This window comes from Nycticebus coucang, chromosome 13 (assembly GCF_027406575.1).
Source record: "Nycticebus coucang isolate mNycCou1 chromosome 13, mNycCou1.pri, whole genome shotgun sequence".
Lineage (NCBI taxonomy): Eukaryota > Metazoa > Chordata > Mammalia > Primates > Lorisidae > Nycticebus > Nycticebus coucang.
In genome coordinates, this window is record NC_069792.1 from 84,997,857 (window position 1) to 85,014,381 (window position 16,525).

General features: G+C 36.5%; 1 protein-coding gene across 3 annotated transcripts in view; it reads left to right on the plus strand.

Moving 5' to 3' along the window:
• FAM91A1 (family with sequence similarity 91 member A1) overlaps window positions 1–16,525 on the plus strand; it is a 48,746-nt gene that overhangs the window by 12,373 nt on the left and 19,848 nt on the right. For all 3 annotated transcript variants that reach the window (XM_053558774.1, XM_053558775.1, XM_053558776.1), the window contains 8 exons: window positions 8–70; window positions 5,816–5,922; window positions 6,536–6,574; window positions 7,037–7,149; window positions 7,588–7,703; window positions 8,467–8,579; window positions 8,899–8,985; window positions 10,798–10,930. In XM_053558774.1, the coding sequence (XP_053414749.1) occupies window positions 8–70; window positions 5,816–5,922; window positions 6,536–6,574; window positions 7,037–7,149; window positions 7,588–7,703; window positions 8,467–8,579; window positions 8,899–8,985; window positions 10,798–10,930 (771 nt within the window). The remainder of the gene's footprint in view (window positions 1–7; window positions 71–5,815; window positions 5,923–6,535; window positions 6,575–7,036; window positions 7,150–7,587; window positions 7,704–8,466; window positions 8,580–8,898; window positions 8,986–10,797; window positions 10,931–16,525) is intronic.

Consider the following 16,525-nt stretch of genomic DNA (forward strand, 5'->3'; position numbering starts at 1 on the left):
TCTATAGGTTTATATAACAAAGGATTTATTTATCTGGATGTACCAATATCTGATGACAGTTGTATAGCAGGTAAGTTTGTGGCAGCATTTTTAATGTTTTCTGAATGGCTCTAGGTGCTGCCTGCTAGAGCAGCATCATCCATAATAGGATCTTAGATGGTGGGATTTTTCAAAGAAAAACATTTCTTCTTTGTTACCTAGGGAAACATTGTAATGGTTTTTCTTAAACGCCTTATATTTATTTTTGTTGTTTTGGTGTACACACTACCTAAAATTAATAGAAATGCCTCACCATCCCAAATCAGTATTTTTATAAATCATGTCACTTTTTAGTCCTTGTTCAGGAAATGACAGTTTTTACTTATTCATTTGAGTGTAGAGTGCTCAGAAGTGAAATGTGCCAATCTAGGGCATTCAGTGATCGCAACAACTGTTGTGATACATGTTGCGCTACTGGACATATGGTACAACTCAAAACATCAAAATCCATATATTTTTGGATTCAGAATGTCATCTCTCCATTGAAGTTACCAAGGATTGACTTCTTTTAAATTTGAAATAAGTTCCATACTTTTGTTTTCCAAATCGGATTCTGGGGTGCTTGACATTTGTTGTGAGAAGTAGTATTGAAGCTGCCTCTAGTTCACACGGTGGCCTAGTCTGTAGCTCTTCAAATTATCATGTGTCAAGCATGTGAGCAGCTTTTGCTGGAAACAAGGTTTTCTTTCTTGGGCTATGAGTGCCAGGGTGGTGGTGGCTTTAATTTCCTGGCGGTAACAATGGTGATCCAGTCCTCTGAACCAGATGACTCTTTCAGTTTATCGTACCCCATATTTACATATACTCCTATAAGAATTCACTATTTGTACAAATTATTTCAGGCACAACTATGAAAAATATTGGGAAGGAAGCATATGTTGCTTACCAGGTCAAGTCAGGTGACGTAACAGTAACGTGTCCTCAAGTTTTTGTTTGCAAAGTGAATAATGTGTTGTTTGCACCAAAGGAACATCTTGAACATCTTATTTGAGTGCCTGTAGGTCCTGTTTAAGCCAAAAGGTTAATATCATAGAATTTTGTGTTCTCCATTTTCACTTAACATACCTGTGAGGTTGGACATTTAAGGTCATGAGTTCATCTTAGAGAAAGCCCTACATTCCTCATTGCTGACCGTTGCTATAGCCACTTTTGAAGTACTCCCACTGGCCGTCTGGTGACTGTAGAGATGTTAAGCAATGAGATAGGTAACACTTTTTCTAGGATGAGTTCCAGAACTTAATCCTCCAGCCTCGTTGTCTTTATTTCATTTTCCCTTCCTCCTTTACCCACTTATCCAAGTTCAGCCAATATTAAGTGGTTTATGCATTTCCTTCTGTATCTTAGGGATGCATCGGTTTATTAAACCATTTCCTACTGCTGGCTATTTAGATTATTTTCGTATTTTTTGCACTATAGCAGTGATATGGTCAGTGTCCTTACCACAGAGGTGCTTTTCTTACCAGTTTGTGGAAGCACTCGTTATATTCAGATTATGTGTTACAAGTATGTTTTCTAGCATATCTTTTAGCTGTTGTTACGGTTTCTATATCTTTTTCCCATATTAGATAGTTAATATTTAATCAAATATAAAATGTCAAAAAATTCCAGAGAATGCCATTATTATTAACAAATGAATAGTAATGGGGCTTGTTGCAGAATCACTGCCTCACATTGGTGTTGACACTCTTGACAGTTTATCATACTCTACTGTGTCCCGACTTTATTTGGGTTAGCATTTGTTTGTGATTTTTTAATAATGCATTTTGAACTGTGTAAATACACGAATTGTATTTTAAGCTTTGAAGGGAAGTAAAATGAAAAGTAAATGGGATATTAATTCATTTCATATAGGTGTTGCTATTACAAAATACTAGTTGGAAATTAGAACGGTTTTGACAAGGAAATGATTCCTGGAAGACAGGTGGCAGTGGTTTCCTGTCATAGTTGGAAAACATGAAGTAATTATTCTAGTTCCTAGTTTCATCCAGCATCTATTGATGTTGACTCATTTGAGATCCACCTAAAAAAGAATCATATTCGACTAGTTCATTTCAGACTGATAGTTTGAACATTGACTCACATTAGCACTAAGGTCATTTGAAAGAAGCTGTCAGAAGGTGTGGATGGATGTCTGCTTCGTTACAGATGTGTGGCGGTTCAGTGCTTCGCTTAGTAACTGGCAGTTATCACCCACTGGATGATACTTGCTGAATTCTCCCTCCCCAAAGTGGAATAAACTCGTGAAAGAAAAGCAGTTTGACAACATGCAGGCTGTCAAATTCAGTACAAACAATATTAAAAAGTTGATTTCAAAGGAAGCATTTCAGATATGTTTCAATAACAACCAAAGAAACACAATGTGACATGATTAGGCTGGTGGAACAAACATATATAAGGAGACAAATACTTTGAAGGGGATAATTGTGAAAGGCTCTGTTAAATACGTTGATTGCATCATCCATCAAACTTTGTAATTGCGTATTTTATGTCTACCCAGTTTATAGCTTCTAGATTTTTGTTATGCTTGAGTAGAATACCTCAGAATTTACAGTGTCAAGATTCTTGAAAACTTTCGTTAAATACATTTAAATTTGTAGTTTGTTTGGAACTTACTTTTGTATTTGCTGTGAAATGAAGGTTCATTCAACCTGATTTTCTTCCATTTGGATAACCAGTAGCATTTGGATAAATGCTAACACTATTTTTTCAATAACTCATTACTCCTGAATGGCGGCATAACTTCTGTCATACACTAAACTAATCTTTATATTGAATACCCTGTTTTCTTTCACTGATACCACATTGTTTTGATTACAGTGACTTAGAATAACTTTTAATATTATTTATGGCCAGGCTTTCCTTGTGAGTCTTAAAAATTCTATTCTAAGACAGACCGTGGCTATTCTAAGACATTGATTTATATATGTGTACACACATATGCATTGATATTTTTAAAATTGGCATATCATAGCTATGTACATTCATGCAGTACAATGTGATTTTTTTTTTTTTTTTTTTTTTTTGAGACAGAAGTTCTGCTGTGTCACCCTTGGTAGAGTGCCATGGTGTCACAGCTCACAGCAACCTCAAACTCTGGGGCTTAAGTGATTCTGTTGCTTCAGCCTCCCAAATAGCTGGGACGCCTGGCTATTTTTTGGTTGTAGTTGTCATTGTTTGGCAGGCCTAGGCTGGGTTTGAACCACTGAGCTACAGGTGTCGATATGTGATATTTTGATATTGTGGATATAATATGACATGATTATATCACACTGATTAACATAGCATCACCTCATTTATCTATCATCTTTTATGGTGAAATGACTGAAATTTACTCTCAGTTATTTTGAAACACACACTGCATTATAGTCACTGTAGTCACCAGGTGTGCAGTAAATCTCAAAACCTGTTCCTCTTGTCTATCTGAAACTTTGTACCTTTTGATCAGTAAACCCATTCCCTTTCCCACCTGCAGCCTCTAGTGATCATTATTCTATTCTCTACTAATATGAGTTAAACTTTGTTAGATTTTATTTTTTTGTGTTTTTGAGACAGAGTCTCACTTTGTCGTCCTCCGTAGAGTACCCTGGAGTCACAGCTCACAGCAACCTGAAAGTCTTGGGCTCAAGTGATTCTCTTGCCTCAGCCTCCCAAGTAGCTGACAATACAGGTGTCCACCACAATGCCCAGCTATTTTTAGAGACAGAGTCTTGCTCTTGCTCAGGCTAGTCTCTTTGAACTCCTGGGCTCAGGTAATCCACCAGGCTTGGCCTCCCAGAGGACTAGGATTACAGGTGTTAGCCACTGTGCCTGGACTTAGATTTTTAAGTATAAGTGAGATCATACTTCTGTACCTGGCTTTTTCATTTAGTGTAACTTCCTACAAGATCATTGATGTTGTAAAAGACAGGATTTTCCCTTTTTTATTGCTGAATGGTGTTCTATTATGTATACACACCACATTTTCTTTGTCCATTCGTTTGTTTATGGACACTTAGGTTCTTTTCTTATGGCAGCTATTCCGAGTAATGTTACATTGAACAAGGGAGTGTGGCTATCTTCCCCACACTGATGCCATGTCCTTTGTATATATACTCAGAAGTGGGATTACTGGATCGTGTGGTAGTTGTAGTTGTTTTTTTTAGGAAATTTCATACCATTTTCCATAATCTAAATTTTTTATTAATATATTTTTGGATAGGCGATAATTATGATACCAAATTCTAAATTTGCAAAGGGCATAAAAATGTCTCCCACTTCTGCACCAAGCTGCCCGATTTCTCTCTCAGCACCCACTGTGAAGTTTAATTTTTACACAGATGATGTACTCTGGTTCATGCTTTTTCATAAAACTAAATATTCTTTAGATAACTATTTCATATCTTTTCATGTGGAATTGTCTCATAATTTTTGCTCAGATATAAATTGTGCCTTAGGAAAATTTTGAGCTTCTTAGTGTTGGTTTCTTTCTCTCTAAAATAGGGGTAATTATAGTACTGTGTAACTGGGTTACACAGGATTGAATTGGGGTTAAGAGGATTGAATGAAATTACATATATGGTATATCTGGCATTAAGTAAGTGTTTAGTAAATGTTTGCTGTGACTATTTTATATAACCAATAGCATAGGAAAATAATTATTTCAAATATGGGATTTCAAAAATTATTTCTAAAAAGAAACCTTGATCCTTAAAAATACATGAGTGACTGGAAATATAGGTAGAAAATGACATGAGCTCTGTACAGTGAATAAGCTATCCTAAAATATACATTCTGTTTTTTTCAATGTCTTGATTTTGACCATTTGAATTTTCTCTTAGTTTTCTCCTTTACAAATAATTTAGTTTTTGGGTGCAGTTAGATGGTTTAGGCCAGGGGACACAGAGATACTCAAAAGCTGCCGTGGCTTAGGCATTCCTGGGATATTTTCAAGGGAAGCGTACCCAAGGGAGAATGGTAAAGGAAGGCGTAGCACCTCCTCGTTGTCGGCTGGGCAGAGCACTCTGATGAGTCAAGATTAGAGCAGCGGTTCTCAACTGTGGGTCGTGACCCGTTTTTAACAATGAAAATACATTGCAGCCTTAGAAAGGTTGAGAACCACTGGATTAGAGCGTTTGGACCAAGGAGATAGAAATGAGTATGAATGAATATTCAGGTGGAGAGTGATGGTTGGGCTTCCTTCTGTGCTGAAGAAGGTTTTGACCCTCTTACCACTGGACCCACTTAGAGGAAACAGCCCCAAAGAGCAGATTATACTAGTGAACGTGGCACATCATACAGATGACTTTCCTGCCTTCTCTGATGGAGTGGTGGTGATGCACAGAGAGCCAGTACTTTCCACCCACCTGGTTTTCATCCTGCATAGCAACTCTTGGTGGTCCTTTGCTTTTCTGCTTTGGCCCAGTCACCTGTGCTACCAGTGAGGCATCAGAAACCCTCCGAAGCCTCCTGCTTGTTGAAGCAGCCTTTGTTTCATTATTCTTCTGCCAAATCCGTATCACCAGCATTTCTTCTGTCTCAGTAACTGAGAGTCTGCGGTGAATTCATTTACTCTTTGTGGCTTTCTTATTCTACTTTCAGTCTTTCTCCGTAGACATTGTCATATATGGCCTTAACTTTGGGAGTTTTAGATAACTTGCTATGGAGTGGGTAAAGTAAATCAAAAGCTGCATTCGGTTCCTCAGAGGTTTCTTTTTTTAATTAGACACTTAAATTATACTTTCTTGTTTTATGTGTACATGCAAAATCATATCACTGAGAAGAGTCTGTTTTGTTTTAGTTCCTCCTCTTGAAGGTTTTGTAATGAATCGAGTGCAAGGTGATTATTTTGAAACTCTACTGTATAAGATATTTGTTTCAATAGATGAACACACTAATGTTGCAGAGGTAAGTGTGGAAACATGAAAGATTTAAAATAAGTTTGTGAAAAGTAGATAGAATGTTTTAATGATGATGTTAAAATGTTTTCAGAATCTATATATAGTGATATCATAGATCATTAATATACTTAAATGTCACTTAAATTCTTGTATGTGTCTATTAAATTTTTTTTAGTTAATAATTTATAATTTGGTTAAATAACTTTTTGCATGACTATAGTAAAGTATTTTTAGACTATCTTGATCTATCTAGGAATTTTCTTTTACATGAGACAAAATTAGTGAATAAGAAATTTTAAATTATTACAGTCACTATCTGGATATATACTACTATAAAGATCTTAGAGATAGGGAAAGAAGGCAGTGCCCGTGGCTCAAGGAGTAGGGCGCCAGCCCCATATACCAGAGGTGGCGGGTTCAAACCCAGCCCCAGCCAAAACCTGCAAAAAAATAAAATAAAAATAAGAGATAGGGAAAGAAAAAAGTTCTGAATTCAGATTATTCAGTCTTTCAGTTATTCATAAATAAAAATGTATAAATTGTTATCACTTTGTTAAAATTGTGTAATGTGTTTGTAATAATGAGGATATAAAACTAAATTTTTAAATTTTATTTTGCAGCTTGCAAATGTCCTTGAGATAGACTTATCCCTGGTTAAGGTATGTTATTTCCTACTCGTTTTACTTACAATGCGAATGCTGACCGGATTTTACTAGTAGATTTTGATCTTAGTAAGCTACTGAGAGATAGGCATTGAGGTTCTTGTCAGCTGTCTGAGGGAGTACACAATAAAGGGGTGCTTGCAAAGGCAGGAAAGAGCAGTCTCAGGCCAGGATTCCACCACACAAACTGAAAGAGCCCACATACTTCTGTGTGAGGAAGGATCCTGAGAGGTATCTCGAAATGTGGGAGGAAGGGAGGGCAAAGCCGAGAGTTGGGAGCATTCCCTCCCACACGTATGTGAAGGCCTTAAGGGAGGAATACCCCTACTGAAAATTGTTTTTTCTAGTTATGGGTTAAAAATGTTTGAGAATCATCATTAGTCTATTACATATTTTTTGTACAAATATTTTGATGGCTAATTTATTTTCAATGCTGATTTCCTGCGTCTTTCTTTTCAGAATGCTGTTTCGATGTATTGCCGATTGGGCTTTGCCCATAAGAAGGGACAAGTAATAAATTTGGAGCAGCTTCATTCATCATGGAAGAATGTTCCATCCGTAAACAGATTAAAGTAACTCATTTATTCAGTATGAAAGAAAGATTAGAGTTTTCTTTTGAAGAAACATTTAATTTTACACACAAAAATTTTACTTATTCCATCTGTCATTTGAGGCGAATCCTATATATTAATAATTTTTAATCTTTCTTGTGTGATGGATCTTTTTTAGATCTGATGAAAACTAAGAGCCTTTTCCCTAGAAAAGACCATAAACAATTTTACAAATAATTATGAAGGATTCTTGAATTCCCTGAAGCCTGTCCATGGGTCTTAGTTAAGAACCCATGCTGTGTGTGACCAGAGCATCTTGGAGCTACATCTCAGTTTCTGGCTTGAATTTAAGACTGGATGTGGATGGATTATTTATAATTTAAGTCGTGGCTTCAGTGGATATTTTTATGTAAGATTATTCATATGATTTTTAAAAGTGAATGTATTCTTTATTAACAGGAGTACTTTAGATCCACAGAAGATGCTGTTATCATGGGATGGCGGTGAAAGCAGGAGTCCTGTACAAGAAGCTTCGTCGGCCACTGACACCGATACAAATAGTCAGGAAGATCCAGGTTAGCAGTAACTCGGTTGGATTTAGAGTCTGTCTGTAGGGATAGCATATTTCCAGGCGTTTTAACAGTAGTTTTATTTTATTTCATATTTTATTTATTTAATACACAGTCTCTGTCTACTTTGCTAGGTCTTAGGGTAGAAAATTGACAAGAACTTGGTATCTTCCTCCTAAGAATTAAATCTAGGGAAAGAAGAGGAAGTCCAACGAAAACTATAATAACGTGAGCACCAATTATGATGCTTATAGGGTGCAAAGAGGAAGAGGTTTATTAGCTAGAGAGGTTTAGGCAGCATTCACAGACAAGATGTTCTTTGGGCTGAGATGAAGAGTCTGCTAGCTGGTCAGTGAAGGCAGGCGGTTTCAGCTGAAGAGCATAGCGTGGGCCAAGCCCCAAGGGAGGCAAAGCACGGTGGATGAGGAGACTGCCCGCGGTTTAATGTTGGGAGCAGGAAGGAGCACAGCGTGGACTGTTATCTGTTCCCTGAGCCACGTGATTTGTCCGAAGAGATTATGCTTATTAGTCTTGTTAGTCTGACAGTTATTGAAACCTTTATTAGTGGTTGTCAAGAAATTTATTATAGAAGTAAATGCTTTGTAACATTAAAAAAAAAAATTTCCTCTGCTTAAAGATAGATATGACTGGAACCTCTTACATACTTTCTGATTATCAGAGAAAACTGAAATGAAATATTTTCTCATTCAGAATGGTAAGCAAAGAATAATTTTCAGTTACTTGATTTCAAATTATGCTTTCTTTTCAGCTGACACTGCCAGTATCAGCAGTCTGAGTCTGTCCACAGGATACACAAAACGTATCGCATTTCTATTTGACTCAACTCTTACTGCCTTCTTAATGATGGGAAATCTTTCACCGGTAAGTCAAGTTCTTGTTTAAATATGAAGGTGCTAATAAATAAATAAATAAATATGAAGGTGTGTAAAGATTAGATATAAAGTAATTGAATGCTTTTGTATCTCTTAAAGTACTACATTAGTTCCTAAAAACACAACTGTTTTAATTCCTTAGAGGAGTGTAGTAACTTTTAGTGAAGGTTACTTTTGTAATTGGAAAAATTAGCCTCCTCCCTCATTCGCCATTAAGTTTAAATACACTGGAAAGCATAATTTAAATATAATATGCTTTGTATTAAAAGGGGGCACTTGAATTTTAATGTATTTTTTCTTTTTTTCAGAACTTGAAAAGTCATGCAGTCACAATGTTTGAAGTAGGCAAACTCTCAGATGAGTCGCTGGACAGCTTTCTCGTAGAACTAGAAAAGGTAAATACGGATTGCATGTCAGGGGATGTCCGGGCAATTGGAACCTTTTTTGCATGAGAAAGCATCAATTATGCAGTCTGTTGATTGTGACGGGGTTTTGGTATATTCTTGCTCAGACCTCATTCCCAGCTTAATATTGTGCAGTCATTCAGACTGAGACATATTGAGTGGGGTGAGTATATTTTGTGATTTTTAAAGTGATTTGTCTACCTCATCTAACTCTTAACATAATTTGATGTAATGAAGAAATGGGGTATAGAAATTTTAGTCTATAATTTTTTAATTGAAATTTTTCTAAAATAGCTTTTCATTTTTTCTGGTATCTCTCTGAGATCACCTCTTAAGCAGTTTTATTTGAAATTTTTGTTCCAGTTATCTTAAACCTGGAACAGTGTCCCTGGGTATCATATTTATGTCCACTCTCACTGTCCCTTTTAGCTTCTTGAAGACTTCAGCCATATTTGCTCTTAACCACCTTTTCCCCCGTGAGTACAGCCCTAGTTTTCCTTAGCTCTGAATCATGATTGCCCTTTATTGGTGTTTTTCATTCTTTGGATATTTTATTCTGTCCTCTGCTTTTCTTTATATGCAAGTAGTTTGTATGCCTAATCTGTTCCTTTACTAATAATTTGGTGCCTTTTGTGCTTTAGTGATGAACTCTGTATATCAATATTAAATATGCTATTTAGAGAACTTGTTATGATTCTGTAGTTCTTTTATCTTTTAAAAAAAGAGAGATACATTGCTGCTCCTTCTCCATAGGATTTTTACTTTTATTTGTACAGAAATACATACGAGATAATCTTTTGCTATTAATTGGCCTCTTTTATCTTTATCCTTTCATTATTTCTATTTTGTTAACCCCCTTTATTATTGTGTATCATTTTTTTGCCAATAAATCTTTTACTGTATTCCTGCACATTTTAAGTTCTGATCTCCCAATATTTATCTTTCTTGCCTTAGCTAGTCTTTTATCAAATGTTGCAGATTACAGTATTACATCTGCACCTCTCACTCATAAATCTATATTCTTTTTTTACTGCATAGTCATTTCTGGAAACACCGTGTAGTCTGAGGTTCAGTTTAAAAAATTGTTTCTTAGCTACTTTTAAAGTAGTATAATCTTGATTATGTTTAATTGGTTGATCTTGTTAATTTAATTCAAATCTAATTTAGGTAGACCTGTCATTCCATTTTCTGTGCTGTTTCTGTAATGTATATGTTTTTACATATTAAATACATATAAGGTCAGTGAAGGCAGGAGTTTTGTCTGTTTTGTCCATTACTCTGTCTCCTACAGAGGTCAGAGTACGCAGGAGCCACTCAGTAAGTCCTTGCTGAGTGAGTTTAAGCTGTGTGTTCGGCAGTGGTGAATAGCTGTATTGAATCACATACTTCATTGTCCCTTATAACTTGTGATACAAAATTGTACACAAGGTGATGAGAATTATAGATATAATTAATGACTGTGGATAGGAGTACTTTTCTACATAAAAGAATATATGAATTTTAGACAATTTTAAGCATTCTATTTGAATTATATATGGGGCATGTAACTTATATAATGGTATAGTTTAGTATTATTCTTTTACTAAAATTGTTAGTTTTACTTAGAGTATTTTTTGTCATCTTCATAAATGTTGTAAAATTGGAAATTCAGTCAAGATTGAGGTTAATTGTTTCAGTATTACCTGGGTCAAATTTTTGATTTAATTGCTTTTGAATAATGTGATCATATCTCTATTGTATAATTATTTGTGTGAATGCCATGAAAGTAGTGTTTGTTGCAAAGTCTGTTTTCTCTTGATTTAGGTTCAGAGCACTGGTGAAGGAGAAGCACAGAGATACTTTGATCACGCACTTACCCTGAGGAACACGATCCTGTTTCTGCGTCATAATAAAGATCTAGTGGCGCAGTCGTCACAGCCAGACCAGCCCAATTATGGTATGGTAAATGTGTTTAATTCTGAAGACATGAGCATATGAAACTCTTTTCCTAAGAAATCAAACAGATCATGCTCATCAATATAATCGTCACTTCATTTTGCATGGATTGCATCTTAAATTTATAACTCGAGCCTTGTTTTGTGAATTTCTTTGCTCGTCAGCTGTTTCTTATTTTACTGTTTCTCTTCTCACATGACTTTAACAGTCATGGTGTTTGAATGTATTTAGCCCTCAGGAAGGTGTTGGAGTATTAATTTATTTAAGCAGCTGGATGGAGTTTAGAATAGGCATCAGCTCTGAAGGGTGAACAAATGCCATCCCTTAGTTAATAAAGGAAGCATAAAACTTTGAGAATGAAAGGTTCCATTGTATGAAATAATAAACAGAACTTCCTGTTCAAATCTACTGTAATATTCACAGTATTTTATTTTTTAAAAAAGGGAACAGACACTCTCTTTTTAAAGAGTAAAAGAAAGAAAGAGTGGCAGTCTTAATGTGTTGAAGAACTGTAATGTGGCTGTCGCCCTGGTAGGCACTCTGTTTTGTGATAGTTGTGTGTTTCCACTCTTTAATTGAACTGATGGTAGAATTTCTACCCAGAGATTCTGATTCAGTAGATCTTGACATGAGGAATGATAACTGGGAATATGTTTTTTAAAAAGGTGGTTCTGATGCTCAAGGAGGCTTGGGCACCACTCAAGAGCATTTGATTCAAGTCCTTGGACTTTCCCAGGAGTGGCATCTTAAGACTTTGTGAGTCCTTGGTACCATTATAAAATTTAATTTCAATCATTTTTTCATTTGCTTGAAAACTGTATTTCTCTGGCCAAGAGCTATCAGTTTTTTAGTCATGTTAATTTTCACTTTATTTCTCTCACTAGCATCTGGCCTTTTCGGCTCAATTTTAAAAATTAAGGAAGGGATCAACTATAACATCACAAGAATTGTGGCATAGGTGAGAACAAAGATCTTGAGCAGCTGAACTCAGTGAGACTCGACTTACTCAGAACCTAGTGACTCACTGCTGTGGCTTTAGTGTGCCTTAACGGAATTGCAGATTGTTACATGTTAGAGCTCTTTTTGAGATTATTCATACATAGTTAAAACCAAAAATGTTTAATCACCAAATGCCAAAAACCTGAACCACTTATTGATAAGCATTTGTTGACAGTAACCATTTTTCTGCTACAAAATATTAGATCATATATCAAACACCTGAGGATTACAGTCTTGAAGATGTGTTGGATATAAAACTCTTGAAATTACTGATTGGTGATTTATAAAGATAATGAGTTGGACTGTTTGAAATATTCTTTTAAAGTTATTTTGAAATACATGGGGTCCTTTCCTGCCTTTCTTAGAATCTAAGAATGTTACAAGAGTGCTAGTGACTCCTTTTAAAGATAAAGAAATTGGAGCTTATTGTGGTTAAATCTCCTTTATTTTTGGTCATTCGAGCCTGTGGGATTGCTAAATGGGAGAGCTGGGAAAGGAAGACTTGAATCTGTTGTCTCCTGGATTTTTTCCATTGCCTTGTCCCTTTTGTTAGCTTCCCTTGAACACTAAGCTTTTTATTGACTTGGCAATAATTTGTTGTTTCATACTCTGGGCTAAACTTTATTTTCACCTTGAATAGTCTCTGTACCATGAAGTGAGTTAACTGGTAAAACTAAACTGAAAATAGCTAAGCATTATTCTAACCTATAAGGTAGGTTTCATAGTTGACCATTCCTGGTGTCAATTGGAGCTTTAATTGCTAGGAACAGTTGCCAAGGCTTCAAAGTTAAATTGTGATTAATTCTTCTAAGACCAAACCTGCAATTGTATATGAGGTTGCATTCTTATAATAACCCACCTTTCTTAGTTGAGCTCTTCATCTGAATCACAGAACACAGAATATGTTTAGAGTGACTTTCTCAATTTTTCAGATGTTGCTGCATCACTAGGACCAATCCAGATGCATAGAAAAGGTGCTGGGCTTGATAACTGAACCTTACTCTTTTTTAAAAAAGAGGACCTGTAGTATTGGTGTTTAAAGCATCTTGTTTGAGTAAAAAGAATTTTCTTTTTCTATCAGTAATAATTCATAGTTTATCATGTAGTACTTGTATTTACTATAAAGCAAGAGCTTTTTTTTTTTTTCTTGAGACAGAATCTCACTTTGTCATCCTTGGTAGAGTGCCATGGCATCCTAGCTCATCACAGCAACCTCAAACCTCAAGTAATTCTCTTGCCTCAGCCTCCCAAGTAGCTGGGACTACAGGTGCCCACCACAACACCAAGCTAGTTTTAAAGATGGTGTCTTGCTCTGGCTCAGGCCCGTCTCAAACGCCTAAGCTCCTGCAGTCCACCAGCTGGCCTTCCAGAGTGTAAGGATTACAGGCAAGAGCTTTTTGTTAGCGTCACAGAAGCAGACTCTGTGTTGTTTAGCTGGCCCGGGGTCAGGTTTGAACCCACCAGCCTTGGTGCATGTGGCCGGCGCCGTAACCACTGTGCTATGGGCGCCAATCCTCTAAAAATTGATGTTTTTCCCCCCAACATCTTAGTCTTTTAAAAAGATATCTTTCCACTGTGATCAGTACCAGTCAGACATAAAAACCACTGTAATTTGGCAGCCTAGTACTGTAGAAATGTTTAGAGATTAAACCACATCGTAGAAAATTAATCACATTTGTAAAAATATTAGAAAATGTATTCTAACTATCATGAACTCTTCGGATTTTCTACCTCCTCTGTTCTATACACATTAAATATTTTTTATACTTGATGTTAATTTAACAATGTTAAATTTTTCTTGAAGGTTAAGAAATCCCCTCACCATTTTGTATGTTGGAGAAAGGCTTTAGGCAAGGACCCGCTCTGAGTCCATGTCACTCAGATAAGATTCACCTGTGACAAGGCAGCAGCGGCTCCTCCACGTTCCCTTTCTTTGTCTCATAAAGAATACAGACTGAAAATGCCTGTCCCAACTGATCAGTCAGAGCAGAATGGTTGTTGGCCAAATTTTGGTTAAGTTTCTCTCCTTATTCTAGGCCTCTGAACTTTGACCCCTACCTGACTCCCACTTTTAGGGCGCCTCCCAGAAAATATGCTGACCTTGAATGGTGAAATACTCTCTGACCTGCTGTCTTACACGGCTCTCTTTCATCCATTTCCTCACACCCTGTTCTGTTTTTTATTCCTTTCTCATTTAAAAAGCCTCCTTTAGGAACCTCGTGGTTATGATTGCCTCCCTATTATGGTGGGGCCCTGCTCCTCAATCCTTTTGAATAAAGTGTCTTATTACTAAATTCGGATTTTTTTTTTATTGGATAGCATTTTCCCATTCATGGCTATTGTCTAATTTCTCAGTGTACTTAAATAATTTTCTCTAGTCTTTTTAGAATTTTCTTTCTTTCTCTCTCTTTCCTAAGGTGCCTGCTAACGTCCTTGGTTTAACTTCAGGCCCTACCCTCCGTTCTAGCTACTGGCTGGAATGGAGGCAGCCAGACATGTCACTTAGTAGAAGCCCCTTCTTTGAAGGTTTTTCCTCCCTCTACCTTATTCTCTAGCTGGGATATCAGTCAGACTCTTTTCATTACATTGTGGACTCCAGATTTTTTAACAAAAAAATTTTACAAAATACTTACAAAATATTCTGTACATGTTGGTCACCACCTCTTTGTAAAATTTTATAATGAATATTTTGTAAATCAAGGTACGTTAGCTACAACTTGCATTTTCCCTATGGAGACATTAGACATAACGTCTTTGGGATGCCCTGTAGTTTAGATTTGATTTAATTGTAGTTTAGATTGTGTTTAATTGTTACGTCTCTCTTACTTCCTTTGTTCTGGAACAAATATCTAGCATTTTTTGTGTGACATTTTTGTTTCTTAAGAATGCAGCCCCTGTTTTGTAGATTTTAGTAGAAGGTTTCTCATCTTGGTTAATAGGTGCTGTTTCTTCATAATTTGATCCTGCTCTGCATTCCTGTCAAGAAAATTACATAAGTGTTTGTGGTGTCCTCCTAAGGGTATGACATCTGGAGATTCATCTTTCCATCTGTTCTTCATTGGCGATGTCAGTTTTGATCACTCATTTAATGCATTGTCCAGTTTTTCCACTGTACAGTCCTAATAAGCCATCTGTCAGGAATGACATGATGCAGAAATCCTGCTCTTCATCAGTGCTTCCTCTTAGATACAGCGTCTGCTGATAGTTCTTGCCTGAGCCGTTTTTTACTATGATGAGTAATTTTATTCCAACTCCAGCACTTCCTTCATACTTAATGGTTGGGACTAGGCATGCTCTTGTTTCCTCAGTATGGATTTAATATGAATTTCTATTTTTTTTTCAGTAGTCTGTAATTAGTCATTACTGTCTCCTAATTATTTTTGTGCTTCATTTGTCTCAAATTTTGCCAGCGGGATTCTCTTCAAGAGCTGGCTCCAGGAGTCAGGTTTCTTTTACTGGGAAATAGTATTAGTGACCAGGAGCCTGGCACTAGTACTGCTCAGTGCTTCTAGGCATTTTCAGCAGGTTGGACTTTTTTTTAGATGCATTTTTTTTTTTTTTTGAGACAGAGCTCAAGCTGTCGCCCTTGGTAGAGTGCTGTGGCATCACAGCTCACAGCAACCTCCAACTCTTGGGCTTAAGTGATTTTCTTGCCTCGGCCTCCCGAGTAACTGGGACTATAGGTGCCCACCACAACAACTGGTTATATTTTTTGGTTGTAGTTGCCACTGCTGTTTTAGCTAACCGGGGCTGGGTTAGAACCTGCCACCCTCGGTATATGGGGCCAGCACCCTGCCCACTGAGCCACAGGCACTGCCCAGATGCATTCTTTCTTGAAGGGGGAGTTTTTTAACCTGATCTGAAGTTTCTTTCAACCTTAAGTATCTCTTTTTAGAGCAATAGGATTGGTATTTTCCAAAAACATTAAGAATAAGAATGCTTAAAATGTGTTGCATGCTGAGTAAGTTCATGCCTTACGGACCAGGAATCTAGGGCACATACTTCCAAATAAGGAACTATTGCCCCTATGCTAAAATGAGAACATGGTTATGATTCTCTTTGTAGAGATTGGAAACGGCAGGGGTGGGTGGTGTGGGGATGAGAAGAACACAGCTTCTCCGGGTACTTAGGCTTTTATAAAGCAGTTGTCCCATTAATGGATTGAACTGCCACTTGTATGTGGATTTTTTTTTTCAGTAAATATATTTATTTTTTGAAGACTTCCAACAATTTGAAAAAACTCACAGCTGAACCGTGTAACCTAGAAATATTTGAAAAATTAAGGAAAAGTTAGGTATGTCATGAATGCATAAAATACATGTAGATCCTGGTCTATTTTATCATTTACTGTTATATATAATCTATTATAAAAAGTTAACATGTATCAAAACTTTTTACACAAACACAGGCTGTACACGATAACATTCAAAGTTGAGCTTCAGTGTGGTGTAGCCATCTCTTGTTGCTATTGCAGTGAGCTCAAAAGTTGTATTTGTTTAAACTGGGTGATGCTAATTATCTCCATGTGAGAGTTCATCTCTCCAGTAAATTGCATATCACAGTAAGAAGCGATCTCTTGCAGTTCTTGTATTTTTCA